Source organism: Engystomops pustulosus, chromosome 4, assembly GCF_040894005.1.
Source record: "Engystomops pustulosus chromosome 4, aEngPut4.maternal, whole genome shotgun sequence".
NCBI classification, from domain to species: Eukaryota; Metazoa; Chordata; class Amphibia; order Anura; family Leptodactylidae; genus Engystomops; species Engystomops pustulosus.
Window position 1 is genome coordinate 35,981,456 of NC_092414.1, and position 15,807 is coordinate 35,997,262.

Consider the following 15,807-nt stretch of genomic DNA (forward strand, 5'->3'; position numbering starts at 1 on the left):
AATAACGAGTACCCGAGCATTTTAGTGTTCGCTCATCTCTAATCTTTATGTGTCTATCAAATGACCCATGAATGGAAATTGTGCTGCAAGAATAAACAACATTACTGTATATCTGCACTTCTAGTTCCATTATCTGTGTTGCTTCTGGTGCAAGAGTTGGAATTTAAAAATTTGGGGGAGTCCCTTCATAATTTCTTAATCCTAGTTTTCACAATTGAATTTAATTAGCTTTATTTATATGACTATACTATGACAAACTATAGGGTATAAAGTACATTTAAAAAAAGTCAGCACACAACCTTTGCTCGAAGGACACATTGATAGGATATAAAATGGCCTTTGTTGGGGTAATCTTTCCCACACACGCACAGCCCACGGGGCACAAGCACAGTACTTACTGGTTATAAAAAGCAAAGCAGGAAAAAAAAAATCAATAAAATAAAGAAAAACGGACCTCTAAAATTAGACTGTTAAACAGATCCCTGGATGAGAACCAATGAAATCCTTGATCAGCTCTGTAAATTGTTTTGCCTCTCCTGAGTCTGACATAGAAAGGATGCTAGAATGTCCATTTGAATAACACCCTAATTCAGTTCCCCTTGTCATGTAAGAGGGGCACGGCCACACCTGTAACAAAGTGTGCATTTAGGGAACACGTTTCCTACATGTAACATATGTAACACCCGAGGGGTCGCCCAAAGAGAAGATAAGCCTAGCACTGAACACCATGAAGAAATGTTGATCAAACTATCCAATACTTTTTTGGTTGGCTTCCTGACACTTGACATAGCAGAAGATAGACCCTGAGAAATTCCACAGAGAAATTGAAATCTCTGGATTATGAATGAAGACCTTGTCTTCTGTAGACATCAGAATTTTGTACTCTATTTTAGCAAATTCTCAGTTTTTTTCCTTTATTAAATAATTAAATACATAAAGCCCATCATAAATCCATACAGGATTGTTTTGAAAAAGTGTAACTTTTACATTTTTTTTTCCAAATGAAAACATGAAATACATATTATTGTAAATTGTATGGATATGACAAACTATGCAAAAGATTGGTTGCAACAATATGGTAATGTAGCATCAAGATGGTAATTGTAAACAAACAAATAGAAATGACCTGACCTACAAAAGTTTGGGTTTGGCAGAGTTTGACTGGACCTGAACTTAAAAATCCTGTTCCAGAACCTGTACAGGAACCATGCCCCCAGTAACACCTGTCATCGGTGTTGGAAACCATAATGGCCGTTAACATGCGGGGAAGGGTGTGATTTAGACTTTGCCAATGGCTTTTAAACAGTTGCAGCCCACGATATCAGCTGTTTTTTTAAGCAGGACATGGACTTGGCTGTTTGGGTCTGCTTATGCGTACATACAATTTTAAAATAATTTCAAAGTAGAAAATAATAATTTAGTATAATATTAAAATACCTGTTCTGTATTCTTGACTGGCAAACCAGTAACTTCAGGACCATTGACTGGAGTTAAGACATCCGTGTCTATGAGATTGTCTGTGGGGACGTTCTGCACTGGTTTCAGATAAGCAATTTCATTCTGCTTGGAGTCCAGAGTCACACACACATCATATGAGAATGGGAAAGGTAAACTTGTATCACTGATCTCAGAGGGACATCCCAGGGTGAACTGAGGATACACATTCCTACTATATGCTCCAAGAGTAGTTGGGGTGCTGGACTTTCTACATTTGAAGATGACTGTGATGATAACAGTTATGATAAATAAACAGGAAATCAGACCTATGGATATGACCAGATAGAAAGTTACATTTGATGTTTTATCTGAATTAGTCGGTTGTCTTTTTATCTCTGGTACAACTTGTTGAAATGTTTCTGCCACAACTAAATTTAATGCAACTGTAGATGACAGAGATGGGACTCCATTATCCTTCACCAAGACAACAATTTTTTGCCTTAAATTCTCCACATCTTGAAGATCTCTTATAATCTTTATTTCCCCAGTATGTTGACCAATGATGAATAATGTTGGATCAGGAACTTGTAGTAAGTGATAGGAGAGCCAGGCATTGTGTCCAGAGTCAGCGTCCACTGCAATCACTTTGGTGACTAGATAACCTTTCTCAGCAGAGTGAGGAATAAACTCAAATAATGCCGATCCCTCAGTGTCTGGTGATGGGTAGAGAATCTTAGGAGCATTATCATTCTTATCAATGATACATATCCTCACTGTGACATTACTGCTTAGAGGAGGAGATCCACTGTCTTTAGCCATCACCTGGAACTGGAATTCCCGCAACTGTTCATAGTCAAAGGATCTCTGGGCATAGAGAACCCCAGTCATTGAGTTTATGGAAACATATGATGACACTGGGATATTATCTATGTTACTGCTCACAATGCTGTAAGTAATTTTTCCATTTTCCCCTTCATCAAGATCTGAAGCAAGAATATTCTGTACAGAAGTCCCAGGCTGATTATTCTCCATAATGTAGACAATGTAGTTCATCTTCTCAAAAACTGGAGCATTGTCATTCACATCTGAAATAGTCAACTGAATGGATTTATTGGTAGACAGTGGAGGAGATCCATTATCCATACATTGAACTGAGACATTATATAGAGATTTCTTTTCTCGGTCCATGATGACTGCAGTTACAAGTTTATAGTAGTTGCTGGATGATGGTAATAGCTGAAAATCCTTTTGGTCTGAGATATGACAGAGAACTTCTCCATTTATTCCAGAATCCAAATCATGGACATTAATTACTGCTATGACAGTTCCAGGAGGAGAATCCTCTAGAATTGTTGTGGCAAGAGTGGTGACTGTTATATCTGGAGCATTATCATTCACATCAATCACTTGTATGGACACCTTACAATGTGTGACAAGACCTCCACCATCTTTAGCTTCAACAGTCATTTCATAGCTATCAGATGTTTCATAGTCTAAAGCTGCGATTGTATAGATGTCACCTTTCATTGAATCAATAGAAAATATTTGGTCTGAATTTTTTGTAATATGGCTAAAGAAATAAGATATTATGCCATATGTCCCTTCATCTTTATCAGTTGCATTTAAATGTACCACTAAGAATCCAATAGGCACATTCTCAGGGAGACTTACACGATATCTGTCCTGATTAAATACTGGAAAATTATCATTTATATCTAGAACAGTGATCTTTATGGTGGCAGTGCCTGTTTTAGAAGGTTTGCCTCCATCAGAAGCAGTTAGGGTCAACTCATACAAACTTTGTTTTTCTCTATCCAAAGACTTTTTTAGTACAAGTTCTAAGATTCTATTTCCATCATCGGAATTTTTTTCAACAAGGCTGAAGCATTCATTATCACTGAGACTATAACTCTGAATTGAATTGGTGCCTGAATCCGGATCTTCTGCATTTCCCAATAGGAAATTGACTCCAGGCAGAACAGACTCACTGATTCCAATTTCAAAATGTGTTTTAGAAAATGTAGGTGCATTATCATTCACATCCTGAATTTCTACGGAGATTGTGTAAAAAGTCAATGGATTTTCAATCACAGCTTCAAGGTTTAAAACACAAGTCAGTTTAGCCTCACATAGAAGTTCCCTGTCTATCCTCTCTGATACAATCAAATCTCCATTTTCTAAGTGAATGCTGAAATATTGCTTTGTAGCATGAGAAACGATCTGGAATTTTCTAAACACAAGATCCTTATAGTTTAATCCAAGGTCTTTTGCCACATTTCCAACTACAGATCCTCTTTTCAGTTCTTCAGGTATTGAGTATTGTAACTGCCCTGAAATATTCTTGATATTAAATGAAAATAAACAGAGTAATACTTGCCATTTCACCATCCATTGTGTCCCCCTGAATCCTGTGTTAAATTGCATTGTTAATATTTAAGTTCTTCTTTTCCAAATTCAGCATTAAAAAGAATGATCACATTCAAAAAGTATAGAAGCAAACCGAATCAGACGATACACAATATGCAGGATTTTCTAGAGATCTGTGCTGTAAGACAGCATAAGGTCTTTTATTCAGCTACAAACTAAAATACTACAGTCTTATGGCGGCACTCAGAGTCCAAACTGAGGTACTGCAAGTAATGGAAGAAAAATATTTAACAATTTCTGTTTTATTTAGAAATGTTTGTAGTAAGCTGACAATTCAGATTTATGATAAATTATATACATAAATACTGTTTGTAAGTCTATGTTTACTGCTTATGTATATCTCTCTTTATGTATATATAGTCCAAAGGAAATTTGAGGAAGGCTCGGGTTTGTAATAGCCAAAACGTCGTCAGCTATGGCCTTTTCATTCAGGTGCACCGTTTTTGCGCCATTTTTGCGATTAAACGCCAAACTAGCCGCGCAGCAAAAATAAGCAGCTTTCCCTCATCTATCTTACCAATCCAGATGTTTTGCTGCGCCTAATGATATTCATCACTTGCAACGTTTTCATTTAGGCGCAAAAACGGGCGCAAAAACACTACAGCCCGAAGGTGGCATTATCTGAGAAGAAAGCATTGAGCCCCTTTGCAGAAGAGCTCCTTTCTAGCAGCAATGCTCAGCCAGACACTAGAACATAAAATAGATACATTAGATACACTGCAGACAGGAGCTGCAGACTCTATTTACAGTTCATCACCTTCAATTTACAAAATATTCTGCAAAACGCTGAGCTCAAAGCAAGAGAAGAGAACTTTGCACAAGTTTGCAGAAGCTTGCAGAAGTTTGCAGATACTACAAACAAGTGTCCCCCATGTAATTCTGCACAGTGTCTGAGGGGGATACTGTGCAGAATTACAGGGGTGCAGCAGGAGACCAGCACTGGGGGTTCCCCTCAGGAGAAGCCACTGCTGAGGAGGTCACTGGGTGCTGGGTGTCACACACCTGGGTACTGCTGTGAGTGTTATCTTCATGCTGGGCTGTGGGAGAAGCAGAGAGGAGCTTGTAGCAGGATCACATGTAAGTGCCCGAATCTAACATTGCGCCTAAACTGCGCCAAAATTGCTGTGTTAACTGTGTTAAAGTAAAGTGATTAATAAGAGGCAGAAAATATACTTATCACAGATGGTTGTAACTTGTGATAATTCTGGCAAAACAGTGCGCCAGAATTTAGGCGCAACTACTACACTTAGGCGCACAAAAGTGATAAATGTGGCCCTATGTTAGAAATGTTTTTTAATTGAAAGAATTTAACTTCTTTGTGGCAGTATTCAATTTTCCATGCCTTGCACTGGGAAGCTGGGAAAAATATTTAACTTCAGTGAACTTAGTAGTAGACATGCTGGAGCTCTCTCAATAGTGTAACATGAGTCAGGTATCTGTATTATTGTACCAGGGATTTGGTTTGTTCTCTTATGCACATATATCTAAACACAATGGAGGTATTCAGTACGTTTTTATCACCCGTCTTAAAATCCACCCAGAAAGCTATGATAATCTCCACAAGGCCAGACATGCTTAGACTGGGTCTGACCAGGACTACTATAGACTCTGCTGGTTTTCCAGCAAAAGCAATGGGCTGGGGCTCACATCCATGCCTGCCCACTGCCGACTCCCTGACATGTCCAAAGTGGCAGAGAAGAGGAGGTTAGCATGTCTTTTCTGCCAGAAAACTTTGGATGAAGCCAAAGTAAAATAACCACAATATCATGCACATAGGTTAGCGCCTGGTATAAACAGACATCCAACAGTTCCTAGACATCTCAATGGGGGTCATTTATCTTTAGTCTGGACCTCGTGTGTATTTTTTTGTCTTGTCCGAGTTTTGGACTTGTTTGATTTTCCTTAGAGAGGGTAATATCAGGCTGGGTCTGTTTTGTTTTGCACACAAAAGCCACACAAAAGTTGCTAATTTTTCTTCTAAACTTTCAACCAAGCCTGCTTATACTGGAGTTTATTTATGTGAAAATGTTGACAGTTTACTACAATTTGCACCTAAAGTGCAACTTTTTAACCGGTTAAGGACCGGGCCCTTTCCTGTTTTTTCATGTCCATTTTTCACTCCCCACCTTCAAAAATCTATAACTTTTTTATTTTTACACGTAAAGAGCTGTGTGATGGCTTGTTTTCTGCGTAACAAATTGCACTTTATAGTGATGGTATTAAATATTCCATGCCATGTACTCGGAAGCGGGAAAAAAATTCCAAATGCAATGAAAATGGTGAAAAAATCCATTAGCGCCATTTTCTTGTGGGCTTGGATATTACGTCTTTCACTGAGCGCCCCAACTGACATGTCTACTTTATTCTTTGGGTCGGTACGATTAAGCGGATACCAAATTTGTATAGATTTTATAATGTTTTCATACATTTACAAAAATTAAAACCTCCTGTACAAAAATTATTTTTTTGATTTTGCCAACTTCTGGCGCTAATAACTTTTTTATACTTTGGTGTATGGAGCTGTGGGTGATGTAATTTTTTGCGAAATTTGATAATATTTTCAATGATATCATTTTTAGGACTGTACGACCTTTTGATCACTTTTTATAGATTTTTTTATATTTTTCAAAGTGGCAAAAAAGTGCCATTTTCGACTTTGGGCACTATTTTCCGTTATGGGGTTAAACACATTGAAAAATCGCTATCATATTTTGATAGATCGGGCATTTTCGGACGCGTCGATACCTGATGTGTTTATGATTTTTACTGTTTATTTATATTTATGTCAGTTCTAGGGAAAGGTGGGTGATTTGAAATTTTAGGTTTTTTTATTATAATTTTTTTTTAAACTTTTTTTTATTTTTATTTATACTATTTTTCAGACTCCCTAGTGTACTTTAACCCTAGGTTGTCTGATGGATCCTATCATATACTGCCATACTACAGTATGGCAGTATATGGGGATTTTCCTCGTCATTCATTACAATGTGCTATCAGCACATTGTAATGAAGGGGTTAAAACGAAATAGCCTCGGGTCTTCGGAAGACCCGAGGCTACCATGGAGACGGATCGCCGCCCCCCAATGACGTCACGGGGAGCGGCGATCCCAGGTAAGATGGCGGTGCCCATGCGCCGCTGTCTTTTTGAGGCTGCCAGCAGCTTTGCCGGCAGCCGTCGCTGTGAAAACACCCGCAATCGGTGCTAGCACCGATCGCGGGTGTTACCGGTAAGCCTTTGCTGCAATATGCAGCAAAGACTTACCGGCTATGGAGAGGGCTCAGCCCGTGAGCCCTCTCCATGCACCGGGACCCGACCGCCACCGTGAATACACGGCGGGCGGTCGCGAACTGGTTAATACATCCACATCTGGATTGTAAAGTTATATCAGGCATGTAGCAAACTTTGCTAGGCGAATGGAAAAGTCACAAATATTGGCGCAAACATGCAATTGTGCCAAAAAAGTTGCAAATATCAGAATATATGGCCCATGTTTCTTGGTTTAAATTAATGGTCATCGTTGTACTCCAAGGCAGAGTGATTGTGGCGAATGTTGGATTGTAGTGCACACCAGTAAATTTTTTTCATTAGGCCCACCACTGTACAGCTACATGAAAATATCATATTGCATTAATTTGCAATTTTACTATTAATACTAAAATATTGGAAGGGTATACATTTCCAATATTCCATAAGTATTGCCATCTAAGGGCTCTTTCACATTAGCTTTGATGTTCAGCTTCAGGTGCGCATCCGTTCTGTTTTGTCTCCGTTGTGTCTCCATTTTGTCTCCATTTCCGCAAAAAAAAAAGGTTTACTATTGCTTTGAAAACATCACACCTGGTTTTTCAACCTCATCGGTGAAAAGAATACAGAAGTTGCATTTTTTTTGCAGACCCATAGACTTCTATTGCCTTCCATGATCCTCATCAGTGAAAAAAATAGGACATGTTTCATAGTTTTTTCCATGGACAATGGATCAGTGAAAATACAAGCCAATGTGAAAGCACCCATAGAAATAAATGGCTTAGTGAAGCATCCGTAGAAATCACTGTACTGCGGACATGAAAAACAATGCCGATGTGAAAGAAGAATGTAGGACTAAAGGTTATATTAGAAGGGCACATGTTATTTATCCTAGAGTTATCATACCTCATTAACCATTTAAGCCAGTTATATTAAATACTGCTATATCCACATAAGAGCTACCTAAGGCTTCACTGTTTCAGGGACAAGATTACAAAGTAAAAGATCACCCAATTTATCAGCACTAGGAACTGCTTACTAAAGTAAGCAGCTCCTAGTGCTTGATCAAACGCCGTAGTGTTAGAGTGACAGCGTTACCGGAAACCTCCGGTAACGCTATCAAACACTGCGGCGGGGTACAGTGTAATTGTCGGACAGCTCGCAAAGCTGTCCGACGTATTCATGAGGGGGCGGCGCTCCTTATTCCTATATGCAGGCGTTGGCCCTATAAGATTATTTATTTTCCTTTTTAGAGTGTGAGCAGTGGCTCCACTCAGCCTAGATCAGGCTGTCTACACACTAGGTTTGTGTCTGGCGTTGGCGCCAAATTCTGCGTGCGTGCGCCTAAAAATAGCCGTGTTGGCCCACCCACTGACCTCCTGCAGGCCGATCATGTGACCTTGCAGTGATCACGTGGGGTCGTGGGCAGAGTCAGTAACCAAGGGAGCGACAGACTAAGCGTCATCACTCCTCCATCGTCACTGACAGTGTTCCCTCCCCCCAGCGTTTCTCAGATCAAATCTATTGTTGCTATTGGGTTGGCGGGAATAAGGGAACACTTCTTCTCTAACAGCCCAACCATGTCTATAACCTGCAGTAGAACGTTCAAGGGGCAATTTTTTACACATTTGTCCCTCGGCTGGGCTGTTAAAGGATCCACAAATGGCCATACTTTGGATAATGGCTAAATCATTTTTTACTTCTTAATGTGGTTATGGCGGAGCATTATATGCTTAAACAAATATACACACACAACAAGGTTATTAGAGGTACTACTTATCTTATGGTGATGGAGGGTTCTATGACAAAATGGCGAAATGACATGGGTCACAATGCCAAGAATGTGAAAAAGTTATTATTTTACAAAAAAGAAGTAAAGTTCAACAGTTCATTGAGGCCTTTGGGGGCGACCGTATCTAGAAGAAAAATCCATTTCGTCTCCCGTTGTAAAATGAATCTGTCCCAGTCAACCCCCCTCACTGGTTTCTGAACTGCTTCAATGCCATGAAATTTATTTTTGCTTACATCCCCATTGTGAACCTGATTAACGTGACGGGCCAGAGGTGTATCTCTTTTATGTGCAATGTCCCCTAACCGCGCACCTACTCTCCTTCTCAGCTCGCAGATGGTCTTCCCAACATATTCAATCTTACAATCGCATACAGCTCGATACACCACCCCTTGTGTTTTACAGTTAATGAACTGTTTAATTTTATAGGTGGTACCCGTCACTGTAGATGTAAAGGAGTCGCATCTTAGCATCTGGGGGCAGGCGACGCAACCACTACACTTAAAGTTGCCAGTAATTCTGGTTGATCCACCAAGCCATGTGTTGTTTTGACTTTGAGTGAAGTGACTATGGACCAGCCTATCCTTTAGTGATCGCCCTTTTCTATAAGTTACCATTGCATATGGGCTCACTACTTTGATAGCGTTACCGGAGGTTTCCGGTAACGCTATCACTCTAACACTGCGGCGTTTGATCAAGCACTAGGAGCTGCTTACTTTAGTAAAAATTTAGGTGACAGGTCTTTAAATGGAAATGATTCTGTAATGTGTATGGAGTCTTATTATATTGTAACTTTATGTAATTGTTACTGAAGACAAATTACGTAAATAACGATGATCGACGTATCAATCTATATATCTTACAATATAGTACATCGTTATATTCTCTATTATAATAAAATATTAGATATTCCCCAATCAACTTTGTTACACAGAAAAAGATCAAAAAATCTGAATAGTTTTTCAATAACCATAAAATATGAATAAATAAGTTAAATAACAGCGAAACTTTTTTCTGATTCCAATATCCTTAATTCTAAGCATAAAATGAAAAAGATATCCAAATACCTGTTCAGAATTGTTCTGAGGCATGCTGGTGTTTGCAGAATTGTTCTCTATTGCTAGGTCATCAGTATCTATGAGATTGTCTGTGGGGACGTTCTGCACTGGCTTCAGATAAGCAATTTCATTCTGCTTGGAGTCCAGAGTCACACACACATCATATGAGAATGGGAAAGGTAAACTTGTATCACTGATCTCAGAGGGACATCCCAGGGTGAACTGAGGATACACATTCCTACTATATGCTCCAAGAGTAGTTGGGGTGCTGGACTTCCTACACTTGAAGATGACTGTTATTATAACAGTTATGATGAATAAACAGGAAATCAGTCCTATAGATACAACTAGATAGAAAGTTACATTTGATGTTTTATCTGAATTAGTCGGTTGTCTTCTTATTTCTGGGAAAACTTCTTGAAAAGTCTCTGCAACAACTAAATTCATAATTACTGTAGATGACAGAGATGGGACTCCATTATCCTTCACCAGAACCACAAGTTTTTGCTTTAAACCTTCTGCGTCTTGAAGATCTCTTTCAATCCTGATTTCCCCAGTATGTTGACCAATTCCAAATAATGTTGGATCAGGAACTTGCAGTAAGTGATAGGAGAGCCAGGCATTGTGTCCAGAGTCAGCGTCCACTGCAATCACTTTGGTGACTAGATAACCTTTCTCAGCAGAGTGAGGAATAAACTCAAATAATGCCGATCCCTCAGTGTCTGGTGATGGGTAGAGAATCTTAGGAGCGTTATCATTCTTATCAATGATACATATCCTCACTGTGACATTACTGCTTAGAGGAGGAGATCCACTGTCTTTAGCCATCACCTGGAACTGGAATTCCCGCAACTGTTCATAGTCAAAGGATCTTTGGGCATAGAGAACCCCAGTCATTGAGTTTATGGAAACATATGATGACACTGGGATATTATCTATGTTACTGCTTACAATGTTGTAAGTAATTTTTCCATTATCCCCTTCATCAAGATCTGATGCAAGAATATTCTGTACAGAAGTCCCAGGCTGATTATTCTCCATAATGTAGACAATGTAGTTCATCTTTTCAAAAACTGGAGCGTTGTCATTCACATCTGAAACAGTCAACTGAATGGTTTTATTATTGGACAGTGGAGGAGATCCATTATCCATACACTGAACTGAGACATTATATAGAGATTTCTTTTCTCGGTCCATGATGACTGCAGTTACAAGTTTATAGTAGTTTCTGGATGATGGTAATAGCTGGAAACCCTTAAGGTCTGAGATATGACATATAACTTCTCCATTTAATCCAGAATCCAAATCACGTACTTTAATTATTGCTATGACAGTACCAAGAGGAGAATCTTCCAAAATTGTTGTGGACAGAGTAGTAACTGTTATATCCGGAACATTATCATTCACATCAATCACTTGTATGGACACCTTACAATGTGTGACAAGACCTCCACCATCTTTAGCTTCAACAGTCATTTCAAAGCTATCAGATGCTTCATAGTCTAGAGCTGCGATTGTCCTGATGTCACCTTTTGATGAATCTACAGAAAATATTTGACCAGCATTTTTTGTAATATGGCTAAAAGAATAAGATATTAAGCCATATATTCCATCATCAATATCAGTTGCATTTAATTGTAACACTAAGAAGCCAATAGGAGCATCCTCATGGAGACTTACATGATATCTGTCCTGAATAAATTTTGGAAAATTATCATTAACATCAAAAACTGTGACTTTAATTTTGGCTGTTCCACTTTTTGAAAGTTTACCTCCATCAGAAGCAGTTAAGATTAACTCATACAAACTTTGTTTTTCTCTATCCAAAGACTTTTTTAGTACAAGTTCTGGGATTCTTATTCCATCATCTGTGATTTTGTCTCCAAGACTGAAGTACTCGTCATCACTAAGAGAATAACTTTGTACTGAATTTGTGCCTAAATCTGGATCTTCTGCATATCCTAGCAGAAAACTTGCTCCGGGTAGAACAGACTCACTAATGCTTATGTCAAAATATTTCTTAGAAAATACAGGCAAATTATCATTCACATCCTGGATTTCAATAGTGATGGTGTAAAAATTTAAAGGATTTTCTATTAATGCTTCAAGTGGTAAGTCACAACTGAGTTTAACTCCACATAAAGCTTCTCTGTCAATTCTATCTGATACAATTAAATCTCCATTCTCCAGATGAATGCTGAAATACTGCTTTGTATCATGAGAAACAATCTGGAATTTTCTAGTTGCAAGTTCCTTCGCATTTAACCCAAGATCTTTTGCCACATTCCCAACTACAGATCCCTTTTTCAGCTCTTCGGATATTGAGTATTGTAACTGGCCGGTTATATCTTTGAAATAGAATGATATAAAAATGAATACTTGCCAGATCACTGTCCAACGTGCCTCTCTGTATCTTGTGTGATGTGCCATTGTTTAAAATATAAAATATTAGAGAATTTTCCGGTTTCAAAGGATCATTGAGAATCAGACAGTAAAGCAGGATGCACTGAAGAGTAAATGCAGGATTTTTTGGAGATCTGTGCTGTGAGGCTGCATTGGTTCCTTTATTCAACTAGTTTAAAATACTACAGTCTGATGGCGACACTCAGAGTTTAAACGGAGGTACTGCAAGTAACCTTCATTTTACACTAAAATAACATTTATTTACACATTTGTTGTATAACCATAATTAATTTGTATGTTTTACTCTTTCCATATATATATATAAAAAACCTTAACAACACTAAGAAATAAGTTGTCTACTACTTCAACATCTAACATAGTTAACCAAATTTGAATAACATACTACTTCGAACTTACTACAAATTATATGCCGGACATGTAATACGTATATACTGTAATTTCTGTTCCAAACTTTACTTAGTTTTGTAAAAATTACTACTGCTGTGCCATTTCAAAGCTTCTTTCCAATAAACCACAGAACAAAACAGGACTAAATCTCATTATAGATTTATAAATGTGACCTTAAGGGATACTACAAGCCAAACTAAAGAATACATGTACTTCTTCATGGTAACCGATGTATCATGCCTTGTTTACCAGTTTTTTTGTGCTCAGGGCATGAAAAACCCATGGCACATACCAAGGAATTTGCTAATTTTGCTCTGTGCAATCCTTTTAAAAAAGTAGCCATGGCATGGTATGTACCAATTTACCATAACCTGCAAAGAAAAACTGGTACAGGTTTTAGCCAAAATCTTGAACAGGCCAGACCTGAGCTGTAATGCAAAAAATTAATGAACCGTATAAACTTGAGTATAAGCCAACTCGAGTATAAGCCGAGGTAACTAATTTTAGAACAAAAAACTGGGAAAACCTATTGACTCGAGTATAAGCCAAGGGTGGGAAGTGCATTGGTCACAGGTTCCACCCAGTTTACAGCCAGCCAGCCCCCTGACCACCATTATATATGCAGTCAGCCCATGCCCCCCGGTATGTAGCCAGTCAGCTCATGTCCTCCAGTACATAGCTAGTCAGCATATGTCCCCAGTATATAGCCAGCCCATTCTCCAAGTATATAGCCTTCCAGCACATGCCCCCGGTATATAGCCAGCCAGCATATGCTTGCAGGTCTTCTTCTTCTTCATTGCTGTTGGCGGCCGGTCACTGGTCCTTGAGCGATGGCCGGGCGTATACAATAACATTGTCCGCCTGCTGACATCATATAGTGTGCGCCACCCTCATGCAGGGACCTGCCGCTGCCAACGCACACATATTAATTAATTCTTGACATGCCATAAATGATAAAATATCAAATCTTACACATATAAAAATATACTACTGCTGTAAGAAAATATATAAATATCAATAATGACCGAGTAAACTTTCATCATCTTTAGCCTATTCATAGTATCACATCACATAATAATATGTATTGAATATACACTATCTGTATTCATATGCAATAGCTGAATCACATCTATAGCATATACTTGCACATTTGCAGAGCAGGATATCGGTGAAGGTAAAATTTGAGCAGCGGCTCTGAAGGTATGTTGTTGGCATAGTGCTGTTCTTATATAGCTACATGAAAGTATGGGAGGGAGGGTGTACTGCTAACAGATGTGGTCCATTTACAATTCCTAAACTATAGAGGTCATAGTTGTGACTGGGCCCTTATGTCAGAGAGCTCACAAGCAGCAGTACAGCATGTTGATCTCCTTTGATGTCTCACATTTTAAGCATTTCAAAGGGAACCTGTCGCCAAAGTGCTATTTTAATCAGGGGACCGGTTGCTATAGATAAAGTGCTCTATATGCCAAATATGTTTTTAAAAAGTGTCTGTGCTATATGGTGTTTAGAATAAACTATGTGAAACTTTACCTGGCTACCAGACAGATGCCTCAGCTGAGTCCCAGGGGAGAACATTTCAAATGACAACTTCCATCTGCTCTATAATATATTCACTGCTCTCATGGTCACTCCTGGCTCCTGCCCCTCCCATATCCTCTCCTTGCAGATCCTGGAGGGATAGATTGTCTGCAGTGAGCTGACATATCCACAGGGGGAGGGAAAGGCTGAAGCCAAGATAGCAGTAAAGATATCACAGAGCAGACAGAGGTTATCATTAAGAATTTTCCTCTCTGGGACTCATCTGAGACATCTGGTAGGGTGCGAGGTAAAGTTTCACGTACTTTATTTCAAACATTTTATAACACAGATATTTAAAAATATATATATTTGCCATATACAGTACTTTGTCTATAGGAACCTGTCCACTAATACAAATAGCACTCTGGTGACAGGTCCCCTTTAATTCTTCAACCTTATTCTGTGCACTGAGAGTTATAACACAAGCTGCCATATGTGTTGCGAAGCAACAGCAGGTCTATATATAGGCAAGAAATTGAGGTTACATAGAAATACGAAGATTCAAGGGTTACAATTTGTATCTTTTACTGCATTCACATTGCATTCCGAGGAGACATCCATGCAGAGTAATCACTGATCATCTGTCTAGTGCTGATATACATACAATCTTATAGAGGAGTCCTAATACATAAAGGGAGCTACTGTATATAAGCTGAAAAGATGAAATGCACTGGTAGAAAAGTTGCAAGGGTAAAGATTTGCTCTATGGCCCTGACTGTCTATATCTAGCTTCAAAGATGATGTGTTGTCATTCTTGCTTCTAATACGATTATGACTACACTTTCTTTTGGACATTCTAACCCTCCCAAAAAGTACAATTTATAACAGGATACTGACTATTTATCTAGAAAATGCATACATATTGGAAAAAGAACAAATGTTAACCATTTAATCGAATAAATGATTAAAAATGAATACCTGATTAATACTGCTGGTGGTTATATCCGAATCATTTAGGGCGGCCAAGTCATCAGTATCTATGAGATTGTCTGTGGGGACGTTCTGCACTGGCTTCAGATAAGCAATTTCATTCTGCTTGGAGTCCAGAGTCACACACACATCATATGAGAATGGGAAAGGTAAACTTGTATCACTGATCTCCGAGGGACATCCCAGGGTGAACTGAGGATACACATTCCTACTGTATGCTCCAAGAGTAGTTGGGGTGCTAGAGTTTCGACATTTTAAGATGACTGTTATTATAACAGTTATGATAAATAAACAAGAAATCAGTCCTATGGATACAACTAGATAGAAAGTTACATGAGAAGTTTTATCTGAATTAGTCGGTCGTCTTTTTATCTCTGGTACAACTTGTTGGAAATTCTCTGCCACAACTAAATTCAGTGTAACTGTAGATGACAGAGATGGGACTCCATTATCCTTCACCAGAACCACAAGTTTTTGTCTTAAGTTCTCCACATCTTGAAGATCTCTCATAATCTTTATTTCCCCAGTAT

At 38.6% G+C, this 15,807-nt stretch overlaps 1 protein-coding gene across 13 annotated transcripts in view; it reads right to left on the reverse strand.

Moving 5' to 3' along the window:
* Window positions 1–15,807, reverse strand: part of LOC140126346 (protocadherin gamma-C5-like) — a 431,655-nt gene that overhangs the window by 334,222 nt on the left and 81,626 nt on the right. Inside the window, exon 1 of one of the 13 annotated variants that reach the window (XM_072145699.1) lies at window positions 9,965–12,453. The exons of 11 other annotated variants lie outside the window; for them this stretch is intronic. In XM_072145699.1, coding sequence (XP_072001800.1) covers window positions 9,965–12,385 — 2,421 coding nt within the window. In that variant the 5' untranslated portion in view covers window positions 12,386–12,453. Of the gene's footprint in view, window positions 1–1,437; window positions 3,953–9,964; window positions 12,454–15,807 lie in introns of those variants that run through there. One more of the 13 variants, XM_072145695.1, reaches the window with a different exon arrangement.